General features: G+C 38.2%; 2 protein-coding genes across 8 annotated transcripts in view; both read right to left on the bottom strand.

The window, feature by feature from the left end:
• Nucleotides 1-243: 243 nt before the first annotated feature.
• LOC149312096 (NADH dehydrogenase [ubiquinone] 1 alpha subcomplex subunit 12-like) lies at nucleotides 244-9,825 on the bottom strand. Its single transcript, XM_089523953.1, has 4 exons — nucleotides 9,693-9,825; nucleotides 6,950-7,032; nucleotides 5,151-5,238; nucleotides 244-532 (listed from the first exon to the last, which is right to left on the bottom strand). Exons 1-4 carry the CDS (start codon nucleotides 9,779-9,781, stop codon nucleotides 352-354), a joined length of 441 nt encoding a protein of 146 aa, XP_089380079.1. The 5' UTR covers nucleotides 9,782-9,825; the 3' UTR covers nucleotides 244-351.
• A 1,629-nt stretch (nucleotides 9,826-11,454) lies between these two features.
• Nucleotides 11,455-22,722, bottom strand: part of LOC149312095 (nuclear receptor subfamily 2 group C member 1-like) — a 33,107-nt gene continuing 21,839 nt past the window's right edge. For all 7 annotated transcript variants that reach the window (XM_089523945.1, XM_089523947.1, XM_089523948.1 and 4 more), the window contains 5 exons: nucleotides 19,599-19,720; nucleotides 17,535-17,674; nucleotides 16,668-16,805; nucleotides 15,111-15,216; nucleotides 11,455-13,485 (listed from right to left, as the gene is read on the bottom strand). In XM_089523945.1, coding sequence (XP_089380071.1) covers nucleotides 13,311-13,485; nucleotides 15,111-15,216; nucleotides 16,668-16,805; nucleotides 17,535-17,674; nucleotides 19,599-19,720 — 681 coding nt within the window. In that variant the 3' untranslated portion in view covers nucleotides 11,455-13,310. The remainder of the gene's footprint in view (nucleotides 13,486-15,110; nucleotides 15,217-16,667; nucleotides 16,806-17,534; nucleotides 17,675-19,598; nucleotides 19,721-22,722) is intronic.

Below are 22,722 nucleotides of genomic sequence, written 5' to 3'. Positions count from 1 at the left end.
ATTCTTGTAGCACTTTAGAAACTAATTAAATTCTTATGGGATATACTTTTGCAGAATAAACGTGTCATCTGATGAAATGGACTCTTGTTCATGAATGTCTTGTTATAATAATCTGTCAATCTGTAAAGGAGGCATAGGATTCTCATTTAGAGAAAAAGGTATTCAATACATGCTTACTTTGACAAATTATTGCATATTCTATTTCTGGCCATTCACCACTCAATTATTTTTTTTAAATCAATATTTATGACTTCAAAAGGTTTCTGATCAAAGTCTTTATTTTAAATACAGAAGGAAGATACAGTCCACATTACAAGTCTGATTCTTTGCAAATCACCACATTCTTTCCTTTCACTTGCTAGGTGTAGAAGGTGGGATCCACTCTTGTATCTTCTTACGAGTGGTAGAATATGGTACATACTGTCCAGGACTACCACTTAGATTGAGCTTGTGATTCTCCCAAATGAATTTCCGAGGCACTGGTGGATGTGTAGTTGGTGGGTCTTCTGTCATACAATGAAGCCAACGGTGCCTTTAAAACAACAACAAAGTAATAAATATGTCCCAATAATCACTGAAGCAGACAGAAGCAAAACATGTTCAATGGACAAAAGTTATAGTATATTGAAAATGTAAAAATGTTACATTTTAAATAACTTAATGATCAGTCAGGTGAACTCCTTTAATCTCATGTTTTTGGTTCACAGTACCTTGTGCAAAATACAGACCATACCTTAATCAGACATAAGTATTCCATTACAGGCAAATAGTTGTTACAAAAAGAGATACTACAAGAACATTACCTCAAACAAACAATCTATTTATGGATAGATGCAATCTATTTATGGATACACAAAAAGAGTGCTACAGAAGCTGTTCCTTGGACAAAATGTGTGAACCTTCTTGTCATCCTCCTGTGGGAGGGGAAACTTCCCACAACCTAGTTGTTGCTTTGTCTTCCCTTCTCCTGCTTTTCAAAACAGGACAATGAAACTGTGACATGCTGACATCTGCCCCATCTGATATAGCCATGCAAGGGACATATGAAGAGGGCCTATGTGAATACTTCCTTATACAGCAGTACTTACAAGAACTGTACTAACTAGTTTCCAACAGCCTTCTAAACACCAGCATGAAGAATTAAATCCATTAAAATTTAATCAGAAAGCTACCAGAAATGTTCCAAGATCATATATGATCTCTGGCTAACTTGTTTTTCATTATTATTTACCGCTACATGCAAATACTGTGGCCAATATACACATCTTTTTCTTACTGTTGGAGATGTAGCAAAGTGGGACACCAGTGCAAGTCAGCAATGGATCCTCCATTTTCCACAGAGACCACAAGATGGTAATGGCAAGACTAGATTATCTGTTATTAAATGAGGTTTTTTCATTATAACTTAATCTGCTTCCAACAACTACAGCAAAACTGTAATGATGCATTGGAATTATTTTGGGCTTCACAGCCATGTCTGCATTAAAATTAGATTAAGATCAATGGTTCGTAGGACTGGAAAATTACTTGACAATTTGAAAAAAGGTAATTTTCTGAAATATCTGAGTTACATCAATTAAGATGGAACAGGTACTAAGCTTTCATTAAACCAAGGACAACTACATTTATTTCTCAATATTCTCAATTAGGTTAACTGCAATGATAGCTGAACTTTAAATACTGAATGCCTACTGCCACTGTCTGCCAATTTAACTCAAAGACAATGCATATAAGCAGTTGACTCCAGTACCCCTTTTGAGCAAATAAGGCAACCACTAGGATCCCATGGGACACTGTCATCCTCCATCACCTCTGCACTCCAAGAAAAGGGGAGGCTTAAAATACACAAATGCCCAAATAGCCAGCAACATCCCCAAATGTTTGGGGTGAGGGATTCTATGGTCAGTTTCACCATGTTTGGGGGCATGCTCCTCCCCCCACTTTTTTAAAACATTGGAGTGTTTGTTGTTGTTGTTGTTGTTGTTTTGTCCTATAGAAGCCCTTATTCAAAATAAGAAATGATCACAGTTGAATGTCTGATCACTTCTTGATTTGAACCAAGGTCTCTAAAATGGTGAGGGGAAAACAAAATGTGACAAAATAATCAACAGAAGCCCCCAAAGGATTGCGGTGGCAATAGCCATTTGAAAGTTAACAAAATTTCAAACCTGGAAAAACACCTGAGGGTGAAAGAATGAGGACACTTAGGGGAGCACCTCAAAAGCTGCCTTGGTGCAGCATATCGCTCACCAACCATGCTTCACACTTCCTTTACAGCTTAGAAGTCTGAATTTTGAGTTCAATAATTAGTGTGTGTGTGTGTGTGTTGTGTGTTTTTCTTTTTATAAGTCACTTTGCAGCTGTAGGTGTGAATGTTCCAGGGAAAGTGATTTGGAGACCAAAACACACCGTATAAATAATCCAGTTTGAGAGTGCTTTAACTCTGTTGGCTCAATGCTAGGGAATTCTGGGAACTTGAGTTTCGTGAGACATTTAGCCTTCTCTGTCAAAGAGCTCTGGTGTCATAATAAACTACAATTCCCAGGATTCTCTAGCACTGAGCCAGAGCAGTTAAAGTGGTGTCAGATTGGATTATTTCTGCAGTGCGTTTTACACCCAAAACATTCTGACAGAATTCAAAGAACAACATGCCTGCAGCTAGAAGTGATTTCAGTCTGTGATTTTTGAACAGCACTCTCTCTGCCAAACATAATTGTTAGTACCAGCCACTGTACAACTCTAAAAAGTTACTGTGCTCTTGGAATGCTCCAATGGGCAATCTACCCTGCCACCTTAACTATACCATCAAGCCACTTCCTCCCCTCTCCAGCCATCAAGCTCCAAAGGAAGCAAGAAACTCAGGTCATGCCAAAATCTTTGTTGTGCAAGAGAGGTGATCAGCGAGCCAGCCTTTTTGGCACTAGCAAATCACTCTGACACATCTCAATTGGTACACCTATATAGAAAGATGAAAAAGCCTATTCCATTCATATACACTTATATATTTTTAAATTACATTTTACATTTCTGTACTGGGCTGACCTAGGTATTTATGGAGTTTATGCTAGAGAATCTTAATTGTTGATAGTTATGGCAAAATATGGTCATTGAAAATCATACAGAAATTTACTGATGGAAAAGAAGCCTTGAAAATAAATACAAACATAGAACAGGTTTGTTACAGGAAGCCAACTAGGCACCACTATATATATAAAGACAGAAGCTAAGGTAGAGTTAAGAAACACCCCCATTTAAATATATGAGATCAGTCATTCTGCATCAGTCCAAAGACCAATTTGCTTCAGCAATTATATAGTTCTCAGTTACAAACCAGATGCTTGGTTGGTAACTGAGAAGGAAGCTCAAGAGCAAGATGTGAGTTTAATAGCACACTCCCACTCATGTGCACCAGCAACCTATACACAGAGAATTTGATTTTGGAGGTATTGTACTACTATCATGATTTAGTTGTTGTTAATTGCTCTTGGGATGGGGTTGACTTACGGCATGGAAGAAACCTCTCCAAGACCCACTGTCCTCCACTACTCTACTCAGGTCCTGCAGGCTCAGACCTGTGTACTCTCTGATTGAATCCAGCCATCTGGTATGTGGCCTCCTTCTCTTTCTAGTGCCCTCTACCTTTCTTAGCATTATTGTCTTTTCTAATGCTTCATGCCTTCTCATGATGTGGCCAAAGTACAACAGCCTCAATTTGGTTATCTTGCCTTCCGGGGGATTTTGGCTTGATGTGTTCTGGAATCCATCTGTTTTGTCATTTTGGCAATTCATGATATCCTCAGCACTCTTCTCTAGCAACACATTTCAAATGAATTTATTTTCTATCAGTTTTCTTTACTGTCCAGCTCTCATGCCTGTACATGGGGGATACGATGGCTTTGACAATCCTCACTTTAGTATTCAGATTTATATCTTTACACTTTATGATCTTGTCTTCCTCTTTCATAGCTGCGCTTCCCAATCCTAGCCTTCTTTTAATTTCTTTACTGCAGTCCCTGTTCTGTTCAGTGTTTGATCCAAGGTATGGGAACTCCTTCACCATTTCAATTTTCTTGTTATCATGACTAGTAGCCGCTAATTGCTTATCCTCCAACATCTAATCCATTTTTAAAACTGTTTGGGTTGGTAGCCATTATCATTTTGTGGCAGGTTAAAACAGAAACTGTATTTCATGAGACAGGCATGGTGTGGAAAGAGTGAACAGGGAAATTGCAGCACCTTGTAATATGGACATTCTCAATTTAGTGCTGCTGTATGTTTGAACAGTTAAATTACGGTAGCAAGGGTTTAATTTTGTGATTTTCACATAGATGAATACCTCTGTCATTTATACAAAAATTGATAAAATTGACCGTATTCCCATACAGAATCTCATTTAAATGTTCTTAAAGTCTTGTCAATTATTTTTGTCCTAAGAAACATTAAACAAGCCTATGAGCAAGAAAAAGTCAAGTATGGATAGTCAGGGGCTTTGGAAAGACAAGAGCCACAGGGCGTCTATGAAGTGACCCACAGAGGAAGGCCATAAGAAAGCTGATAATGTAACATAGATATTCTTGTTTTACTTCTGAGGCTGAAACTCAACTAAGCCTGGAACTCAATCAGGCCAATGAAAGGCAACCAGGTATTCTATATGTTTCTCCACCAATAACAATACCTATTAGGTTCACTCTCCTCTCGTTGCAATATAGAATTATAGGCAAATTGCCTATAATTTATAATATTTCAAATTTGTCCCAATTTATAATATTTCAAATTTACATCATAGATAAATAAAAGTCCCACTTATAATGCAAAGCTTTCCCAGAACACCTGTACAGTTGACTAAGGAAGGAAAAAGACATAGATCTTCAGTTTTAGCAGAAAATGTGGATACCATAATACTTAGTCTTAACATATCACTTGCCTTTTTCATATACAGCTGCAGTGCCTGATTTGTGCTCTGCCCTGTAATTGGTGAACAAGCCTTCCTAGCAGAAGATTAGAGGATGATGGACCACTAAGAGGCTTAAATTTTCATTTACTTGCTTTTGCATGTCAGCCTCAGACAAACAGATTCATTCTAAGGTTAATTGTTTCACAAGGTTAATAAAACATCTGAACACAGAAGTGTATAAAATAAACTGATTTACCATTCAGGAGGCACCATACTTCCATCCAGTTCCCAGAACGTGTTCTTACCATTCATTTCCTCAGTATATATAACCCACCTATGACGACCTTAAAATATAAAAAAAAACCAAAAACAAACATACAAACTGAAATGTATTAGGCTGAATAATATATCACATTCTATAAATTACTAACAGGTTCACTTCACTCCCCCAAATCCAGATTTTGTGAAGCTGTGCTGAGATTTAATATGCATTATTTATTCTGTTTTCAAAAGCCTGGTTTTGAACAAATTTTCTGTTTGTTTGAAGTGATTTGGCACAAAGGAAAGAAATCAAGCCAGTGAATGTTATTAACAAGACATAGAATTAAAACTACTTCACTATTGTTGTTAATTGCCATTGACTTTAATTTATGGAGAATCTATAATGAGAGACCCAAGTCAGCCTGTTATCAACAGTCCTGCTCAAATCTTGCAAACTCAGTGCTGTGGCTTCCTAGACTGAGTCACTTGCTCCACCTATAATGTGGTCTTCCTCTTTTCTTAATGCCTTCCACCTTACCAAGCATTATTGTCTTTTCCAAAGAGTCATGTCTTCTCATGATATGCCCAAATACAATAGTCTCAGTATAGTCAATTTGGCTTCTAGGAAGAGTTTATGCTTGATTTATTCTAAGATTCATTCACTCATCTATGATTTCTGTAGAACTTTCCTCCAGCACCATATTCACTTTGAGCAGCAATTTAAAACAAAACATGTGTGTGTGTGTGTGTGTGTGTGTGTGTGTGTGTGTGTGTGTGTGTATGGTATCTAACCTGAGAGAATGGCGTTATGAATAAAGAATTGGATAATAAATACAAATTACCTCTTTGATTCATGATAACAGCAGCAAGATTATTGCTTGCACAAACTTGGAAACTGACTGAAGCATCAATGATGTAAGAATGGGTTCTAAGGTTGCTGAGTTAGCCCAAATTGCCACATTAATGTGGGTTCTAAAGAATAAACCAACTGAAGATTTTTTGAAAGATTATGGACTTTTTCTTATTTTTATTTTCATTACACTCAAGATTGGAGAAGATCAGAGACCTGCTGTGTTTTAGCTATATGTTTGTTTCTTTTTCTTCTCTTTTTTTCTCTGTCTCTTTATTTTCTGTATTTATTTTTTGAATGTACAGTATATTATTTTGCTTTTGCTTGTAGATTAGATTGTTAGTGGTATAAATAAATAATCCTTCCCCCCCCCAAAAAATGTAAAATGCATGGGATCACCATAAATTGCCATGTTAATTGACGATACACAGACACATAAACACAATGGCATAAGTCCCACTGTTAGTTCCAACTAGACCAAACCCACTGAATGAATAGAACTTACATAACAATATCTCATTGATTCAATGGAATTTGCTGTATTGTAGTTAGGAGTAATATGTAAATTTAGGCCAAAATGTGAACATACATACTTTATCAGTTTGAAATTACTACCATCCATAAGCAACAATGCATTGCCCTTGGTTCAAATATTAGGAGAGAAACCAAACACATATTTTTGACATATAGAGAATAAAAGGTGGTGGTCTACTACACTATTTCTCCTTTGCTAAGAAACTAATCAGCTATTCAAGTGATAGGAAAGGCAAGATGAATCAGGACTCTTATCAGCAAATCCAAACCTCAGAACAACAGCTTAATGGTACATAAGACAGACTAATATCCCCAAACAAGTTTGCCTCACATTAAACTTATTTAAGGTACAAAAAACAAAACCACACAGAAAGAATCATTGGCTTTATTTCTCAAATATGCATACTCACCAAAAAAGTATCTTTTATCTTCATAATATTTGTTCCCATGCTTATCAACACCAACTAGTGTGCCAGTCTTCAGATCATTCACCCTGCAAGATCCCAAGAAGAACAGAATCAAAATGTCACAGTACTTGCTTACATGTCCAGTTACAAGGAAAACAGTATGATTTCAACAATTGTATTGGCTACCAGTCTTTCTAGATACAGTTCAAGGTACCAGAATTATAACCTCTAAAGTGATATACCATATGTGGTCCAGGTTATCTGAAGAACTTTATTCTTCAATACAAACCTGATCAGCAGTTGAGATCTTTGACACGGAATCCTTCTAGGCCAGTTATGGAAGAAGGGGCTTTTTATCAGGTGAATGCTGCATTTTCTTTACTGATGTGTTCTAAGCTATCATTAATTTAACTGTGTTTTGATATTTGGATCACCTGTGTGTTTTAACTGCATTTTTAATTTAATCTTACTGTGAGATGCTTGATCCCCATTCTTAGGAGAAAGAATCAGTCCAATACATAAGCAAATAGCTGGCCAAATTTTGTTAGGAAGGGACCTGTTGCTCAGCAGTATCGGAAATACTTTATGTGGGTTTATGGTTTTTCCCCCCGTGTTTGGTATTTTAACAAGAGAACCAAGGAAGGAGACTCCACTGCACTCCAAGGGAGTGTGTTCCACTGTCAAACAGCCCTTACTGTCAGGAAGTTCCTCCTAATGTTGAGGTGGAATCTCTTTTCCTGCAGCTTCCATCCATTGCTCCAGGTCCTGTTCCCTGGAGCAGCAGAAAACAAGCTTGCTCCCTCCTCAGTATGACATCCCTTCAAATATTTAAACAGGGCTATCATATCACCTCTTAACCTTCTTTTCTCCAGGCTAAACATCCCCAGCTCCCTAAGTCACTCCTCATAGGACATAGTTTCCAGACCCTTCACCATTTTAGTGGCCCTCATTTGGACACACTCCAGTTTCTCAATGTCCTTTTTCAATTGTGGTGCCCAGAACTTTACACAATATTCCAGGTGGGGCCTGACCAAAGCAGAATACAGTGTTTATCAGTTTTTATTTTGCCACGTCCTCCATGTTTTCTTGAATGTCTTCCATTCTGAGTGTGACTTAGAAGCATGACATTTACATTTATAGGTGTGTTTGTTAGCTTTTATTTGGCCATGCCCTCCATGTTTTCTTGAATGCCCTCCAATTGGCAGTGCCTTGTATTCCTTTGTGATGAGGACATCAGGCCATGCTGGGCACACAACAACAACAACAACAACAAAACCTTGCTTTGAACCAAGCTGGGAAATGAATAAAAATTATTCATGATTTCCATTATTATTACTATTATTACTATTATTATTAACTGAAAGAAATAAATTGGCAGCATGAGTTTTTGTAGACTTAAGTCTACTTCCTCAAATGCATTTTGGAAAGTAGACTTAAGTCTACGAAAGTTCATGCTGCCAATTTCTTTCTTTCAGTTAGGTCCAAAACACACTGCAGAAATAATCCAGTTTGAGACCACTCCAACTGCCCTGGCTCAGTGCTAGGGAATCCTGGGAATCATAGTTTTGTGGCACCACAGCTCTCCCACAGAGAAGACGAAATATCTCACAAAACTACGTTCCCAGAATTCCCTAGCACTGATCCAGGGCACTCAAAGCAGTCTCAAACTGGATTATTTCTGCAGTGTGTTTTCCACCTTAGTCTCAGAGGTGCTACAAGATCCCTTCACATACTGATTTTACAATGGCTATGTCTTTGGATAAATATAATGATGATGTTGATGTTATTTCCTCTGCTGGTTGATCTCTCAGCTGCTAACATGGCTCAGTGCTAATGAATTCTGGGAATTGTAGTTTATGGTGGCACCAGAGCTCTCTGGCAAAGAAGGCTAAATGTCTCACAAAACTACAATTCCCAGGATCCCCTAGGACAGAGCCAGGGCAGTTAAAGAGGCCTCAAGTTGGATTATTTCTGAGATGTGTTTTGGACCTTAGTCTCAGAGGTTTTTACAAGATCTCTTCATGCACTGATTTTACAGATGAACATGGCTATATCTTTGATGATGATGATGATGATGATGATGATTTCCTTCGCTAGCTGGTCTCTCATCAGCTGGCATGGCTCAGTGCTAGGGAATCCTGGGAACTGTAGTTTATGGTGGCAACAGAACTCAAAACAGAGGAGGCTAAATGTCTCTCAAAACTACAATTCCCAGGATCCCCTAGAATTGAGCCAGGGCAGTTAAAGTGATCTCAAAAGTGGATTATTTCTGAGGTGTGTTTTGGACCTGACAGAGCAATATCAATATCATCATCATCATCATCATCATCATCATCTACTCTGCTGGTTGGTGGTGGTATGATTGTTGTTATTGTTATTATTATTATTTTCTCCGTTAATATAATTATTATCTTATTTCCTCCTCTGGTGGTTATTGTTGTTGTTGTTGTTGTTGTTGTTGTTTCTTCTGCTGCTTGGTATTGTTTTTATTTCGTTGTTATCCCTTTCCTGGGCTCCAAACGCGGGAGCCCTGGCCGTGCCCTTGCGCTGCCCCAGGATGCCCCTCTGTCTTGCCTGACTGAGGGAGCAACCCCTGCCGCCCAGAGCGAGCGAGCAACGTCCTTCCTTCCTTCCCCTCAGCGCCAAGGTGACCCTCCAGCCCCAAAGGCCCGCGCCTTGGCTCTGCCCTCGGCCAAGGCAGGCGCCCTCCTCCTCCTCCTCCTCCTCCAGGCGCCCTTTCCTTTACCTCAGCAGCTGCATCACCGCCCCGCGGATCCCGCCGTGGCCCCCCAGCTGCTGCAGCGCCCTCTTGGCCACCTGAACGTACTCCGCCATTTTGCCTCCCTCTCTCTCTGAGGCCTCCACAGGCAGCGCAGCTCCCCTCCGTCGTCAGCACCAGGCCCCGCCTCCTGCTGCATGGAGGGCCGCCTCCTGCTCCAGGACAGAGCCTGGCTCAATGTGGGCCTAGGCTTCCCAAAAGGCATCCTTGGGGATTCCAATGATTCCCCAGTGTATACCCAATGGTTCTCTATGCGCAAGTATGGTTTCTCTATGCGCAGTGTTCCTTTATGCGTCCCTAAGGGCAAGTATTCTCCCGTGATTTTCCCTGGGCGAGTATGCTTTCCCTCTGGGCAAGTGCTGTCCTTTGTTTTAGTACCTCCTGTTTTGGGAGATCTTGCGCCTTCTCTGTCGGAGAGCTTGTCCCTAGTCCAGTGGCTCTCAAAGCAGTGGGGTGTTGGGACCCCTGGGAAGATGTGGGACCCAGGATTCTCCAGCACTCAGCCAGGGCAATTAAAGCAGTCTCACACTGGATTATTTCTGCAGTCTGTTTTGGACTATAGAGTTGGAAGAGACCTCAAGGGATATCAAATCCAACCCCTGCCAAGCACTTGAAACAAAACAACTACAGTATAACAGTGCATCTCTATCATATTTATAGAGATCATAGATCCGAAAGAGGGAATTGATTCAGCTAAATAGCTTCGGGGATCTTGTTTGTGTTAGGCACCTCTTGTTTTTCAATAGCATCTTTCTAAACTGTTCACTGCTTAATCTTGGCGATTCATGCTGCTTTTGTCCTAGGACTTGTGCACCTAGCATTGCAAAAACTTCATACTGTACCTAGACTCCCAGCTTCAACATTGCTTCAGATTGAACAGTTCCACTCTGGAAAGGAACAGCTCAATTTGATTTGATCTGAAGCTAGCACAAATCACCCTCAATCAGCCCAATTCCTTTTATTATTTGGGATTCAGCCAAACCAAAGGTACATCCCTGGCTTTTGTCACCTGTCTAAACCTCAAAAATAAACTTAGCCATCCTTTGTGAGGGACCCACAGTCCATTGCTACTAAGGAAAAGCCCTGCCTTGGGAGATGGTTTATAATCTGATATGGCATCTCAGTGTGCCAGAGTGAGCCCCCACCATCACAGGACTCATATTTTCTCATGTACCAATGCAGCCTGTCTTGCTGGTGAGATAAATGGCATCTAATTAAGATCACAGTTTCCAGGATTGAACTAGGAGATGACAAGACTTTTGGATATCCTCACTCATTTTATAAGGAGAAGTCAGCATGAATTGGTCATGAAAAACAGTGCAATTGTTACAAGACTTGTGATACATGGTTTCTAAGGCACATACTAGACAACAGTTGCTGCATTTTGCATGGTGGCTTTTGAGTGCTCTTCTTAGCAGCCTCACAGAAAACACTGTCGTTGTGGTATACTGAATATGATAAATTCTGCCATATTAAACATACTGCTTTTCAGAACTTAAAGTCAAGTTAAATATAAAAAAATATTTCTGACTTGGACTAAGAATACTTAACGAAAGAACAAGTCTAAAATGGTTAGTGATAACTGCTGACACTGAACTGCAAAATAACACAGTGAATGAAACTGATCTCTTCATCAAACTGCTGTAAAATGTACCTACCTACATAGTGTGTAGCACAGTCCAAGTTTATGTAAGATACAGATTTAAAAACCAACACCAAGTAACAATGCTTTATATTAAAAGTTACAATTTATTTTTAAAAATACAGCCAAAATAGAATTTACAATTCTTCAGGTTTCAATACATTTACAGTAGTTATTATACAACAACAAGACAATACTTGGGACATTTTGATGCACACGCTAAAAGTGAACCACAAAAAATGTATACAAAAGATTAATGGAATGCAGAGGCAATTGATTTCCAGTGACTGTGAAGAAAAACTAGGTTTAACCAATTTATTGACAGCATTAGGAAGGTGTGCAAATTACTTATAGGCAAGATTTAAAACTGATTTATAATTACAAGATCATGGAACACACATCATGAAGAAAATATATTACAACTACGTGTATGAAGCATATCTGCCTGTGTCTAACTGCACTAATAACTTTTAGGACCAAAAATTAACTTTGTTTCATTATTGTAAAGTGTCTTGTTTTGAAATATACAAAGAGGAACCATTTTCTACTCAATCAGTTTTAAAAGTCTAATGCGTCTTCAAATTATATTAGACCGTTTTCATTTACAGAAAGGCCACAGACTGACAACCAGAAGTAGGTGTATTACTATGATCAGTACTTAACATCTGCAAGTAAAGTTCAAAATGAGAATTGCCAAAGCATTATATGGACAACCCATGATAATATACATGAATATTGTGTGTTGATGCTAGATTAACTTTACTATACAGTAATTAAAAAAAAGCAGCCTTTAATGAATCACAAAGTGCATTTTGGAAAATGTAATGAACATGAAAACAAATTTGCAATAAGGAAGATTTTGCAATCATTACTGTTTAGGAAACATTATGTGCTGTCAATAACACATACATTCCACAAATGGTTTTCTTACTTGTTTATGAATGTTTCAGAAACTATACCCAGTTTTATCAGAACCTGAGACTTAAACTTGAAGGAGAGTCTGAATTGCTGCAGGACAACCAACTCTAGTACGAGTTATACAACTGAATGTCATCATTAAAAGAAAGGAGCACCTGCCAAATTTAAGTGATTCTAATCCTTAGCTAAATATACGGAAATTAACATTACTGAAATGCACTTAGTTGGCACTGGCAGACTAAGCCACATATGTAAAAAATTTAACGGCTTAGGAAATAACACACAATGAGCATCTGATGCAATTAAAATATTTATAATTCTTTACATCTAACTTATATTAGCAGCCAATATAACTGTGAACATTACAATTATCTGTGATTCAAATTAACTCAATAAATACTGAGTAATCATTGTTTTGAGGCACTAACATGATGTCAAGCCAGTTTTACACCTTTCCTGTAACTTCTTTTCCATTTTAACAAGCACACGTTTATTAAAAATATGTTCTGTTTAAACCAGATGAAAGATATCCAGAACTCTGCAACTAAGTCCCATCAGAAATAAATTGGCTTATTCAAGATTTCAAACTTACATCAAATTGACAAAGAGTGAATTTTTTAAAAACCAGATACCAAAAACACAACACTGGGAAGAAAGTTAATTTATTTAAAGTATCAAGTTAAAACATCTTGTTGATCTTCCTTTCACCAATGGCTAGGCTTTTTTGTACATTTTTCTGGAGTTCTTCTATGTATAGCTAAACTACAAAAATAGGATGAACGACTTCTTGATTTTCTTTAGATTCTAAAGCAATATACAAAGTTCTTGAAAACCAGATAAAAAGTAAATCATCCTGTACCACTCAAGTATCCCACCATGTTTCACAAATGCATTGGTAAGGAGGAAGTGATAACTTCTTTCATTTTTCTCATTGTAACTGCACAGGAAAACATGTTATCTCTTGGAGATAATCTATATTTACAATTACCATGATTGCCATGGTATAGAATCTGTGGGTTTAGTTTTTATACAGCATGACCAATTATTTGAGAATTGTAATCTGCAGTCTCCATTCTTAGAATATATGGTATGATGCTGTCAATCTGAACATTTCCAATTAGTCCTGCAAAGAACAATTCTTCTGTGATAGCAGCACTCATCAGTCTCAGGGCTGGCAATCGGAGAAGGAGCCTAGATAGCCTAGAAGATAAATTTGACAAAAGAGTGGCACAATTTTACATGCAAAAAGAAAAAAAAAATCTTCATTTATCTATCAATCTATAAAAACCAGTTTTCCATTTATAAATTATCAAATGTTAAATCACCCCATTATTCATATCTTTCAAAATGCACTATTGATGCATTTTCACATATTTAGAACTAAAGATCAACTTGGGTCCAAAACAGACTGCAGAAATAATCCAGTTTGAGACCGCTTTAACTGCCCTGGCTCAATGCTGAGGAATTCTGGGAACTGTAGTTTTGTGAGATGTTTAGCCTTCTCTGTGAGACAGCTCTGGTGACACAACAAACTACAGTTCCCAGGATTCCCTAGCACTGAGCCATGGCAGTTAAAGCAGTCTCACACTGGATTATTTCTACAGTTTGTTTTGGACCTTGTTTAGACAATCTAATAACCTGAATACAACAAAGTCTAAATACTCTGCTGTAGAATTAAGCAGAGACTTATAGCTCAGTCCTATGGGTATGTTTTAGTAATAACTTGTTCATATGCTAATTACATATGTTGATCCAGTTGCAGCTTATTTTTATTTCAAGCAGGCAAGAGACAAAGCAATTCTACCATGCCTACTAATAAACCCTATTCTTTTTATAAATGAATTGCTAGAGGCAGTTCTACATTTACAAAGGAGGTTACATTTTCAAAATGATGAAATCAAACTGTATTATTTTTCCTGCTGCCAAGTCTAGAGGTGGCTCTGGGTGAAACCTAGTATCATCAGTGTGAACATGTGAGTCCAACTATAAGTCTGTTAAGCACTTTCTCTTCAATACATCTTAGGTTAATGACATGTAGACAGCACAACTAACCAAATCTATTCTCACCTGATTTTTGTAACATCTTGAAGTGATGTGAAGATCTCAAAAGCTTGGATAATTTTTTGTGTATTTCAGGGGCTGCCTGCACTGCAGAAATAATCCAGTTTGACACTACTTTAACTGTCATGACTCAATGCAATGGAATTCTGGGTACTGTAGTTCTGAGAAACATTTAGTTTTCTATGCTAGAGCATTCAGCTGCCATGACAAACTACAATTCCCAGAATTCCATATCATTGAGCCATGACAGTTAAAGTGGTATTAAACTGGATTATTTCTGCAGTGTGGATACAGTCCTAGATACTACAATAAAGGTATTGCTACCAGGTGAATTTTGGAATTCTTTCCTTAGGCTAACAAAACTTTGCTGTTCCACCCAATCCTATATACTATAAGATCTAAGTGGTACACATTTGCACTAGCTTTAACAATTTATTTAGCTTTGAAAAATCTACAATAAGATCCTAATTTCTGTACTGGAAGATTATAGGGAGAGACACTGACAGTAGGGAGATATAGTACAGCAGAAGATAAACCATATTTTGCATTGTATATACATCACAGGAGAAGATGCTTATGGAATTTTTACTGCATATACACAAGAGCATACAGAAGTGATACTCTCTAAAGAGATTATTTTTTAGCATTAAAAATCTATTTTGGTTTTCAAAACACAAAAAGGCTTGTCAGGATTTTCAAATCAATGCAATTCTAAAGTAAAACATGGACTGCAAAAATCAATTATTTTTGTCTATTATACACACCTGTAAGTATCATCTGGATATACTTTTGTTATATAATCCTGGAATTCCATATATGCTTTTTCTTGAAATTTTTCAATCTGCAGCACATTTTCTAAGCCTGGGTGATCTACAATTAGATCTGCAATTAGATCTGCTCCAGATATGACAGCATAAGGTGGCAACAAATAACTTCATCATCTTATTCCCAAAAATGTAAACAAATTATGTTCAAATTGTCCAGTATCTACAAAGAACTAGAACTACAGAATTCAAAGTAACTTTACCGGAATAATAGCAATTTATTTAAGACATTTAAAGATATTCTAATATAGCAATAGCATTTAGATTTCTATACCGTTTTTCAGTGAACACTGCACTCTCTAAGTGGTTTACAATCTAAAAGCTGGGTATTCAGTTTACCAACTTAAAAAAGGATGGAGCCCTCTGGAATCAAACTCACACAACCTTGTGGCTGCAGTACAAGTACTTAACCACTGCAGCACTAGAATTCCCTATTTCTTGTGCTTCAAGAGGTCCCCACAACTGCAGGGTGAGGAGAGAAACCAAAGCTCCCTTCTATTGACAACTTTCTCATCAAGTGGTAACACAGTCTAAGGGCCTTTTAGATGGGGGGGGGATGTATGAACAAAGCATGTGCCAGTTTTGATTTGAAACAAAAATAAAAATTATTAAAATAATGCAAATAATACAATCAAATAATTAGGATTTTCACTCTATACCGATGTCAGAAATGTAGAACAGGTTAATCACAACATATTGATGATACAGGCCCGTTACAGATGGGCATAAAGTACGGACTGGGTCCGTATTCGGGTTAGAAAGGGGCGTCCCTTCTGGACGCCCCTAACCCTAATACGGACCAAGCCCGTACAAAATGGCGGCGGCCGTTCCACACGGGGGGCGCTATCTTTACGTAGCAGATGCGCTGCGTCCGCACGTCACGCGGTGCATATGACGCTGTGAGTGCGCCATTGGTGCCTCGTAGTGTCATATCCGCACCACAAAGAGAAGCGCCATTTTGGTGCTTCTTATTTGCAGCGTGGAGGAGCCTCGCGGTTTGGACGCTGGGGCTCCTCCGCGCTGCAAATGGCGGTGGCGGCAGACCACCCCTTCTGGGCGGTCTGTAACGCACCATAGATACCAAACATATGCTGACCTTACTTAGTGGATCTGTAGTCATTAATAACAATAACCCTATAAACCAGACATAAGAGGAGCAAGCCAATATCACAAAGGACCACATTTAGAAGGCGATATGGTCATTCCTCTTCCTTCTGCAGTTCTAAATGCTTTAAGCCTCCATTCCAAAGAGTCTCCCAAGAGGGTCCCTCCCCATGGGTGGGTGGGGGAACAAGGAACTGCAGGGCAAAGGGAACAAAGCCTCCTCCTTCCTCCCAGTGGAAATATGTACAGTAAACTTTAGATCCAAGCCAAATGATTTAAACAGAAAATTAGCTTAATGTCAATTTACTTAACATGCAGGCAACTTTTCAGCAGACTAGATACTCATGTACAGTCAGAGCAAAGCCAAATGATTTAGTTTCATTATTCACATACCAGGACTGAAGAGGACAATAGCTTTTAAATAAGCATATTCATAACCATCAAGGCAAAGCTTCACCATACTGTTGCAGAACTCCTGGAGTTTGAAGATATGTTCCATCACCAACTTTCCTCTATCAGCTGAAAGCTTATCTAAGGTAATAAAAAACAGTACGTATTTAATTAGGGTTGTTTTATCACTTTAGATACATGAATCAACTTCAAACTGTTTAAGATCTAGCTGAGTTGCCCAACTGTGTTGTAGGTGGAGTCCATTTTTCACCTCTGCAGCTACTCATAGGCTCCACCTGCAGCTCTGATGTCACTGGAAATGGTCTAGTTCTTTGAAGAGTGTCTTATTCCCAGTACTTGTGCCCCATCTGTCCGTCCCTGATTATTTTAACTGTATTGCTTCTAACATTTAATCCTGTTTAACTGATGTTTTAGGGAAGGGAGGGAATGTTTGGGATATGGGGTATGTATGTTCTCATTTTAATTGTAAGCTGCCTCAATTGTCTTTAACAGAGAGGCAGAGTAAAAATAAAGCTTTTATTTTATTTATTCATTTATTCTCATACAACTCTAGAAATTTCTGTTTGAAGTGTAACCCTTGAAGAAAGATCATTTTGATAGAGGCCAAAATGTGTTGGGCTTTTAAAAATAATAAATAAATAAGTGAACATCTATCAGCACATGGACCCTGTTTCCTATTTGGCTTTTGTTGGAATATGTACTTATCAGTTCTCTCCTTAGTATATGTGAACAAGTACAATTATGCGAACAAGTATAATTATATTTAGGCCTTCAGAGTTCAATAGCAAACAATGCAGGTTACTGAACCCATCTGCACACTTTTTGAGAAGACTTGGGGATGCATCTTACCTTGCTGTAAACTATTATGAAGATGATTAACAAATGCAGTTAGTATAGTTGCTACATTCATTACTTGTGAACACTGTGCAAGACCAAGTGTAAAAAGTTCATTCCAGCAGGCTTTCACTAGTGATATGCTGTTATCCTGCCTATTAAAAGGAAAATAATTATATTAATGAAAGTGTTTGCTACAAGGTACTGCACACAGTTGCAATTTTTCAGCCTCTCTGATGTGCATCCAAGATCTCTTTTCTCACATGAAATGGATGTTTCTGGTGAAACTCATATGAAAATTCTGTGCTCACATTCATCTAATTACAGAAGTGAATGATGTACCTGTATAGATCAGGTTCTGAATCAAGACCATACTGTCATGTGATTATAATGTCTGAGGGATCTTTGAACATGGAATAGACCATCTGTGGAAGGTGTTCCTAGCCAGTATTTTCAAATCTCTACCTTTCCACTTCCAACAGTCCTCCCATATTTAGCAGAGTTCCAAAGTCCTCTGTGTAGCAGTCTTAGGGGCTGGTAGGGGTACCATGTGGAAAAAAAGCTAGGAATGTCAGCCCCATTGCATTCAAATATGGAACTCGTTCTGTTCTAGATTGAGATGATCTACAAGATACTATTATATGGATACAGTGTTGGTCTAGATGACCCTCCGGTCACTTCCTAATGTATTACTCTAATAAAAGTTTTTCCAGGTATTTCTCAGTAGTTTTATTCTCAGTAGTATTATTCACAAACCAAGAATCAATACTGGAAGACTCTCACAAAAGAGGGACCTGTTAGCATGGGGGAATAATAGTGTCTCCCTTCAGCTGAAGTATTTTGTCCACTCTATCTGAGCTGATAGAGATCCACTCAAACTTCAGCACAGCTTTAGATGTCTAGCATAGCAACGCTGGAGAAAATAAATGTTTGTAAGTGCTTTATTAAGAGGAAAACACCTGAAGACAGGGAATGGATTAAGCTTTATGGTCTGTGCCTTCATACCTAAATTTGGTCCTTAAGCTTTAAATAACAATAAATATAAACATGATTTGAATGACAGATAATTCATGCTCATGTTCCTTTGCTGATAGTAAGTCTCAGCTGGACCTGCTATAGATGAACATAATATAAGCAGCCATATATGAAGAACACAGACTCACTACCTCTTTTAAAATGGATCCATTTCTTATGACTATACAAAAAAAAAATATGCAGGCTTCAACCATTCTATTTAACATAACAACTGTAGTGCCACCCTTTGGAAAACTTCTGAGTTGAAGTAGCTGCTTATTATTGGCCAAAACAGATGGCTCTAAAGTGGTGATGTCATGCTGCCCCTTTGAGCACCAGATCAGGGATGTGGCACCTGCATGCCATGGCCCCGATCTGGCATTTTTCTGGCCCAAAAAGAAGTGGCAAAATGCCACTCCTTTTTTGGGATGGAAAAAGGGCACTCTTACTGCCACTACAGCTTTTTGGCAGTGTGGCGCATGTAAACATCCGCTGAAATGCCATGAAGCCACTGCACATGTGGTCAGCAATGTGGCTTCCCAGTGGCATCAGAGTGTGTGGTGCCTAAATGCTGCACTCAGATGCCACCCCCAACTTACTGCCGGTCTGTTTTGCCCCTATGTTTGTCGGAAGTGGGTCCACAGCTAGGGGCAGGTGATCTTCATCACTGTTCAAATCAAAAAGTTTGGAAGAAGGTTTGGGATTGCCTGTACTTGGCTAAGGTTCCCAAAGAATCTTGATCATGAAAAGTCAGACTGTCAAGTCCAGAGTCTAGGTCTAGAAGATAAAATGTTTAGTGAGAGAAATTGGGAGGTGCTGCTTGAAAAATAGCGAGATGCTTTCAAGCCCTGGCACATAAGCTCTTCTTACTGGGAGAACACTGGGAATAGTTCATGCTGTCACCAAGACTGGCAGGTGACAATACTAATCATAATTAGTGCTTGGCCAGCAAAACCAGCCAAAAAAAATGTACACCTCCTCCCTCACTACATGTATGCAGCCATACAAAACACAAATACACTGAAATGACCCTTGATTATATCAAGTCAACCCCTCAATACTCACCCCAGAGCTTGAAAGGAAGGAATAGAACGTGCCCAGTGCATAGATAAGAATAGCAATCTGGAGGCTGACTCACAAATATAATGTACGTTCAGGTATTCAGGCATAGGCGAAGGCATGGTGAGCTGTCACAGAAAATTGTATTTTTAGAGATCAATGAATTGTCACATTTTAAATTATACAGATAGCAGAAATGTTAACATAAACCTTTCAACAAATGGTACAAGTTTATCATAATATTAAAAATGTAAGACTGGAACTTTTATGATACACTCTTATTATCTTCAACAAGAGTGGACAACTTTAGTGGGTCTGTGGGAGAAATTTTTTGCCTCTGAGGGCTTTCTGCTGGCTGCACAGCTCACCAAAAATTAAAACAAAACAAAACAAAAAACAGGAAGGAGACAAAACTCTACCTCTAGTTTTGAAAAATGGGAATTTATTTATGTTAAAAACTGTGCCCTGTCACATATTAAAAATGTTAACTGCCACCCCTGGAGGTTTCCAGGAGAGGCAATTCATTATTGTTGCCGGAAAGGTAGGTAGGTGGGTAGAACTCTTGGAAGGTGCATGAAGTCCTCCTAGGGCCGCACTTTGCCTATTCAGCTCAACAATCTGTTCATAAACCAATGCATTTTTTTAAAAAATGTGATACATTTAATAAAAATGCTATTTTATGTATTTATATTTATTTGTTTATATGCCCCCTTTCTCCCAGAGTGGAACACAAGGAGGCTCACAGACTAGTCTATTCCCTCAATTAAGAATTATTTTAGGGTTGATGTAGGAACAACACAGCCAACAACAGTTTCGGTGAAATACCTGTAAGGTATTTTAGAAAAAAAGGCATAAAGAACTTGATACAACTGCTAATTTCACCAACCAACCAACCAACCAACCAACCAACCACTTTATTTATATTCTACCATCTCCTCAAGAGTGGGATTCAAGGCCATTTACAGAACAAATAAGATAAAAGTAAAAAAATTAGTGATTATAGTTATAGCACAAGAACTCTTCTTTGGCAATCATGCAATTTGCTATGAATTTCTCCTTCAAGCAAATTTCTATTCCTGTATTGCCTTACCCAGAAACCTTTCCCTGAATAACCAGCTCTTTGTTGACCCACCTCACTCTGAACACATTCAGAAGTGTTTTCTTAAGAACATATTGGCTCCTGTGTATATCTGCTTTCTATATGAACCTTCTGCCCCAACAGTCTGTTCATTCAAATGACTGTGCTCCAAGAAATATTCAGGTTTTGGAATATTTTAGTACTTACATGGAATATCACCTTTTTTCAGAACATAAGCCACTGAAATGTTAATGACTCATAATATGGTGGATTTGCACAACTTTTCCAAACTGTTATTTGGGTTCATTTGAGTACAGTACCATGTTTGAAAGTGTATGGTAGCCGGTCATGTGCATCAGTTCATGAATGCCTGGGTTTGAGAACCTATCGATGCAGCTGTGCCACTTTTTTGCACAGAAGTTGAAAGCATTCTCACAACATGTATCTACATGTGATCGGCTATATTAACCAATAGTAAAGTTATCAGATGTAGGCGATGGGTCACCATGCTCCCATTCACTCAGTGTAAAATCTACCTATCCTCAACCATGATTAAAGCTTATGTTCAACACTCATATTGGGGCATGTCTATACTGTGTAACAAAAACCATTAAAAAGCTGTCTTCCCCTTGAATCTGAGGTCATAAGGCACAAGACCTTATCACCAAATCTGGGGTGATAAAGCTACACAATGCATGGCCCCATCCACTCCAGATTCGGGGAATCTTACATAGGGCAGTGATGTACTGTATTTAAGTCTTTTACTTCAAGTCAAGTCTCATGTCTCTACCTTCCAGGCTCAAGTCCTTACAAGATACTTCCAAAGTCAACTCTCAAGTCTGGGATCCAACTTTTAACAGAAAAAAAAGAGGCAAGATACATTTCTTAGAAGGGAACAGCAAATGCATCGGGCAATGAGTTTGAGGCAGGGTTTGAGTTCTGCTTGGCAGCCTGTCCCTGTTGAACATCAGAGGAGCCTTCTAAAGCTTTTCGAATGTTTCAGAAGGATCTTTCTGTCACCAGCCCACTGCCTAATGCATTTACTGTTCCCTGCCAAGAAATATGCACTGTGCTCTGGGGGCAGTCTTTGCTTGCTGCTCAAAGTGAATGATGACAGCAAGTCAGTTACTAAAAATATAAATTTCTTGGAAGCTCTACAGAACCTGAATATTAGAAAAGAGAGCACACAGATAAGGGATTATTTTGTAGTTTTGCATAAATATGTGATGAATTTTCTTTTTTATTTATGCATGCTACTGTTACACTACTTAATTAACCATTCATATACTTTTTTTAGTGGTTTGTGAAATTATTCTTGTAAAAAAGAAAATCACTATTTACATTTCCATTGCATCATCAACTCTGCAATGATATAGCAACTATGAAAGCATTTGCCACTTAATAATATCTGTGAACTGCAGAAACAAGAGTTTGAAACTAGCTAGGAGAAACCTTGCCATGAATAATTTACATGTATTATCCCATTTCTCAGCATACAAAGTTAATCTACAGAGCCCCATGGTGATTAATTGTATGTGAAACTACAGATTTATGGATTTCAGAATATATATTAAACATTTACTTTACATGATAAATGTGAGGCCACCAACTGATAACTGTTTCTGAGGAACTGCATTAAGTTAGATGTCATACACGTAAGAATACTCTACAGTCACATTAGGTAGTAATCACATACATATATACTTATTATATACTGTTCTTTTCCCAGTCTGGGGCTCAGGATGGTTTATAAAGGTTAAAACATATACAGCTTTAAAATTCATATAATACAAAAATTAAAAGTATAATTAAACTAACAACAGAATTAAAAGTAGTTAACAACTAGACCTTTAAGAAGAAAACAGATAAGCATAGAATCATAGAATTAGTACAACACATTCCAAAAGCCCCTTTTCCCTTTGAGAAAACCATCAAATCTCCAAAGGCTTGGTAAAACAAAAAGGTCTTCCTGTGGAAGTATATCAAGGAGAACATCAGTTTCATGTCCCTAGCAAGGGAGTCCCAGAGCCTAGGAGCAACTACTGAGAAGAC

This window comes from Sceloporus occidentalis, unplaced genomic scaffold (assembly GCF_023333645.1).
Source record: "Sceloporus occidentalis isolate IW3139 unplaced genomic scaffold, rSceOcc1.0.p SCAF_5, whole genome shotgun sequence".
Lineage (NCBI taxonomy): Eukaryota > Metazoa > Chordata > Lepidosauria > Squamata > Phrynosomatidae > Sceloporus > Sceloporus occidentalis.
The sequence above is the reverse complement of the archived record's forward strand: the minus strand, read 5'-3'. Positions and strand labels throughout refer to the sequence as shown.

Bases quoted from the DNA above. Each gene is read 5' to 3' on its own strand.
- LOC149312096 (XM_089523953.1), bottom strand. From the start codon at position 9,781: ATGGCGGAGTACGTTCAGGTGGCCAAGAGGGCGCTGCAGCAGCTGGGG. The intron at 7,033-9,692 runs GTAAAGGAAAGG...GGGATCTTGCAG, and splicing joins GCGGTGATGCAGCTGCTGAG to GGTGAATGATCTGAAGACTG. The intron at 5,239-6,949 runs GTGAGTATGCAT...TTATATTTTAAG, and splicing joins AGATAAAAGATACTTTTTTG to GTCGTCATAGGTGGGTTATA.